Source organism: Echinops telfairi, unplaced genomic scaffold (genome assembly GCF_000313985.2).
Source record: "Echinops telfairi isolate 266 unplaced genomic scaffold, ASM31398v2 ScPeMD7_2565;HRSCAF=3150, whole genome shotgun sequence".
Lineage (NCBI taxonomy): Eukaryota > Metazoa > Chordata > Mammalia > Afrosoricida > Tenrecidae > Echinops > Echinops telfairi.
In genome coordinates this window covers 11,797,021-11,801,329 of record NW_022106463.1, presented here as the reverse complement: position 1 = coordinate 11,801,329, position 4,309 = coordinate 11,797,021, and the positions used below count along the sequence as shown (strand labels likewise).

The window sequence follows — 4,309 nt, the reverse complement described above, 5'->3', positions numbered from 1 at the left end:
GTCCAGCGGCCTCCAACTGCGGCCCTGCTGGCGGCGGCCTGCGCCGGCTTTACCCTTCCCGACCCTCGGCCCGCGAGCCCCGGAGGCGCAGTGGGAACCATCGACTGCTGGCCGCTCGGCCCGAGTTCAAAACCACCTGCGGCCCCGTCTGTGTCGTGAAGAGCCCGTCTTGGAAACCCACGGGCAGCTCTACCTGGTCCTAGGGTCGCGATGAGTCACAGTCCACTCGATGGAGGTGAGCTGGGTGGTTCGAATTAAGACCTGCCGGACCCTTGGTGGCGCAGCGGACTGCGTCAGGCTGCTCGCAGCGAGGTCCGCGCTTTGAAAGGTCCGGCCGCTGCCCAGGAGAACCTCGGATGTCTACTCCCTGAAGGGTTGCGCTTAGGGGCGCCGTAGGTGGGAGTCCGCTCGATGGCAGGGCGTCTCCGCTTTTTGAAAGCTCCCGTGAATAAGCGCGCGTTCGGCGCCGGTGGGGAGACTTGTGCGTGACTCCAGGCCAGGCGCGGTTTTCCGCCTTGCTCCTTGTCAGGAGGCATGGCCATCTCCGTGGCTTGATGCGCCGAGGTCAATACTGGCTGCCCCCCTGAAATTCTAGCCTCCAGAGTTGCAAGCTGAGACCACTGTTTTCTTTTAAAATTTTTGAGAAGGGCCGGGTGGGGCGAGGGTAGGTAAGGCGAGAAATCCCCTTCCCTACTCCGGTATACACTGAGCGCTCTTTTCAGATTTGCGCTCCGATTGGGGTGTGAAATGGGAGGCCAGTCTCAGCTAGTGGCTGTTGGTTCAAACCCACCAGCTGCTGGGTGGGGGAAGGATGAGGCGGCTCCTGGGAAGATTTGGTTCCAGAAACTCCCTGAATCAGAATGGGATCAGTGATGTGGGCTGAGCTGCCTTTTTGTTGCTTTTAATAAGTCGGCAAAGGTCTGCCAGGCAATAGAGGAAGCCTCCTTGCAGTTGGTGGGGTGGGCTTCCTGCCTAGAAGCCTCCTCCCCTAACTGTAGGGAGGTACCCACCCACTGGCGTCTGGGGGTTCCAACTTGGAGCACCTGGTAGAGTATCTGAGGCTGTCAGTCTGTGAGTGCAGACAACCCCATCTTTCTCAGCAGCTGGTGGGTCTGAATCTCTGACCTGGTGGTTCAAAAGCCAACGCCCCATTCAATAGCGCCAGGTAGAACTCTTCTTCAGGAGCACGGTGGTTGTGGGATCCCCGAGGTAGCTAAGCAGCTGGGATTGAGGGGTGTTTCATAACTTTACTTTCCTAAGTGCACAAAAGCCCCACAGCTGCATGCACGGTGGGTCTCCAGAACCGGTTTGGGTTTGCGGCCAGCTCTCCCGTGACCCCATCTGTTCTCATCTCTTACAAATGAAGGCTTGTGGGGGGCCATGTGATCTGAGGCGGGCAAGTCTGCCCCCCCCCACCCCCCGTTGTTATCCTTCAAGATCAAGACAGGAGCCTAGAGATAAGACATGCCTTTCCATAGGGAGAGTCAGCCCGTACGCCCCCTCCCCCCATGGAAAGAATGTACCTTCCCGTGGCCGCACACTGGGCAAGCAAGCATGGTGTCTGGCCGCTTGCTATGCAGAAGAAAGTCCAGCTAGCCTTCCAATGTAAAGATTAACCAACCCACCTCCAGGCTTCCCTTGCCCAAGCCCTCCCTATGCCCTGCCCCCCATCGTTGTCCTCCCCCTTTACTGCCTATTCCCGAGTAAGAGCCACACACAAGCCCAGACTCTCAGTGGTGAGCCCATTCCCACTCAGCGGCCCTCTCGGACAGAGGAGAACTGAGAACTGCCCCTTTGTGCTCCCCAGGCTACCATCCTGCAGCTCTGAGGGCCATCTTCGGGGTCAGCCGCCTGGTGCTTAACCCCCTGCACCACCAGGGATCCTGTCTGTAGAGATGGCAGCCTTGGAAACTCCACAGGGCAGTGCTACTCTGCTCCAGGGCCCGCAATGAGTCAGCCGCACCCAGAAAAAGTCACCAAAATTTGAAAATCAACAACTTGTTAAGAGATCAACTTGCTTGTCACTGAAGACTGAGCCCATTTGGACTTTAGACTATTTCAATAGAGACTTGTTTCTGAATCGAGGCAGGAGAGCCTGGGCTTGACTGTAAGGGCTTCAGTTCAGCTGCTGAGAGGTTCTCTCCCTGCTGGGGTGCCGCCACCCCCCAACATCCCCCTCCCGCACCCCCCTCTTCTGAGACTCTCCTGTATGTACAGGAAGCCACCTTGCCTCCCACCCTCTAGGGCCAGCTGTCCTTCCTCCCCCTTCCCTGCTGACGTGAGCATGGTGGGAGCTCGAGGGGTAGAGTCCACCAGACAGCTGCTGGAGCGTGTCAGATGTGAGTCAGCCTGCCACCGAGAGAGAGTAGAGAGAGGGAGATTTTCCACATGGTTCTGTGAAGCCCCCTCCTTGTTCACAGGCCCAAAGTAGGGCTTTACGGTGAATCTCTGTCTGTACCCCAGCTGAAGGAGCTTTTCTGACACCAGAAAGGGTTTGGCTGGAGGAGCAACCCCCCCCCACACACACCAGTGCTCCCCCAGCAGTACACCTCAGAGCAGCTGGGGGAGGGTTGTGCAGGGGCCTGGTGGCCCTAACCCCCAGCATAGTGGCTGCCTGCAGCTGGGCACCCTGGGGGTGCAGTGGGAGGTGCTACTACTCACCCCAAGGTCAGCGGATTCAACCCACCAGCCAGTCGTAGACTCACGTGGGAGGTTCTGTATCTCAGTGTGGGAATGTGGCCCCTAGATCTTGGTATGGGTCTCCCCTTGGGGGTCACAGAATTTGGGGTCTGTTTCTTGGCTTGAATCTCCCCCAGGAGTCATGAAGGCAGGGGAGGGTCTGAATCTCATGGTCTCCCCCAGGACTCATGGAAGGGGGAGTCTAGCTCACTGTGGGTTGCCCCCAGAAGTCACAGAATTGGGGGGTGTCTTTATCTCCGTGACTAGCTGGTGGGGCTTGGCAAGGGGACAGGCCCAAGTGTTCCCTTTAACTGGGTGTCCAGTGATGTCCTGCATCCTGCCCATGGCCTCCCCCTCCCCACCAACAAGCTGGGTGCTTTGGTTCCACGCACAGAACTTGATGGCACGGCTGGCCCCCTGTGTCACCTGGTGAGGAGATTGGCCTCGTTCCCTGAGGTCTCCAGGTCTGTGACTGGAACGGGTGTGGGGATCAAGGCCAGCCGTGGATGTATCCGTCCCGCAGATTTGAGGGTACCCCGTCAGGGCAGCTGCCGTGGTCAGGGAACTGGATGGTGGGGTTGGGCGCGGGTGGGAGGCAGCGGTCTGAGGCTGAGGGAGGTGCAGACCATCGGGGGCCAGCCGGTTGGCAGTCACAGGCGGCCTTCAAGGGGGTGCCGTGCTGTTTTGCAGACATGGAGCGGGAGCTCCCCAGCGGAGCGGCCCCTGAGGTGGAGCAGGTGCGCGAGGCCTACGAGAAGGCCTTCTGGTTTGTCAACGAGGGGCTGAGTGCGGACGAGGAGGGACGGAAGGATGATGCCCGGGGCCACTACCGGCAGGGCCTGGGGCACCTGCTCCGCGGCCTCAGCATACCCATAGCGCCCGGGCCCGAGCAGGATCTGGCACGGCAGATGCAGCAGAAGATGCGGGAGATGCTGCAGAACGTGCGTGGCCGTCTGGAGATCCTGGACAAGGGGCTGGCGGCCTCGCTGCGCCAGGAGCTACATGATGTGCCCCGCCTCTACCCCCAGTTCCCCCCCAAGGAGGCCCCGCCCCCGCCCTTTGCGGATGCCCCTGAGGCCAGCGCAGCTGAGGAGGCAGGCGCAGTGGCTGGGGCCTCCCCTCCATCGGCCAGCCGGCCTGCCGAGGCGCCTCCGGCCTACACGCCCCAGGCGGCCGAGGGCCACCAGACAGTGTCCTACGGCACGGACTCGGGCGAGTTCTCTTCCCTGGGGGAGAACTTCTACGGGAACCACTCCCAGCCACCGCCCCTGGAGAGCCTGGGGCTGGACGCCGACGAGCTGATCCTTATCCCCAGCGGGGTCCAGATCTTCTTTGTCAACCCTGCTGGGGAGGTCAGCGCGCCCTCCTACCCCGGCTACCTGCGCATCGTCCGCTTCCTGGACAGCTCGCTGGACACCGTGCTCCGCCGCCCACCTGGCTTCCTCCAGGTGCGCCTCAGCTCTAGCAGCCCCACCCCTCCCATGTCCTCGTGTCCGTTCTGCCCTCCGCCCCACGTCACATAGTGTCCTGGGTGTAACCTCCCAGTCCAGGAGGGTGGCGGGGAGTCCCTCCTGCCCTGCCCCGTTAGGCCACACGTAGCGTCTCCTCTCGAGTGTGCAGAGTTGCCCTG

The 4,309-nt window shown here is 61.0% G+C and overlaps 1 protein-coding gene across 1 annotated transcript in view; it reads left to right on the top strand.

Moving 5' to 3' along the window:
* Window positions 1-2,268: 2,268 nt before the first annotated feature.
* The window catches only part of SPART (spartin), a 12,423-nt gene continuing 10,382 nt past the window's right edge, over window positions 2,269-4,309 (top strand). The window contains exons 1-2 of the mRNA XM_004715421.2: window positions 2,269-2,339; window positions 3,370-4,127. Of these exons, the coding sequence (XP_004715478.2) occupies window positions 2,285-2,339; window positions 3,370-4,127 (813 nt within the window). The 5' untranslated portion in view covers window positions 2,269-2,284. The remainder of the gene's footprint in view (window positions 2,340-3,369; window positions 4,128-4,309) is intronic.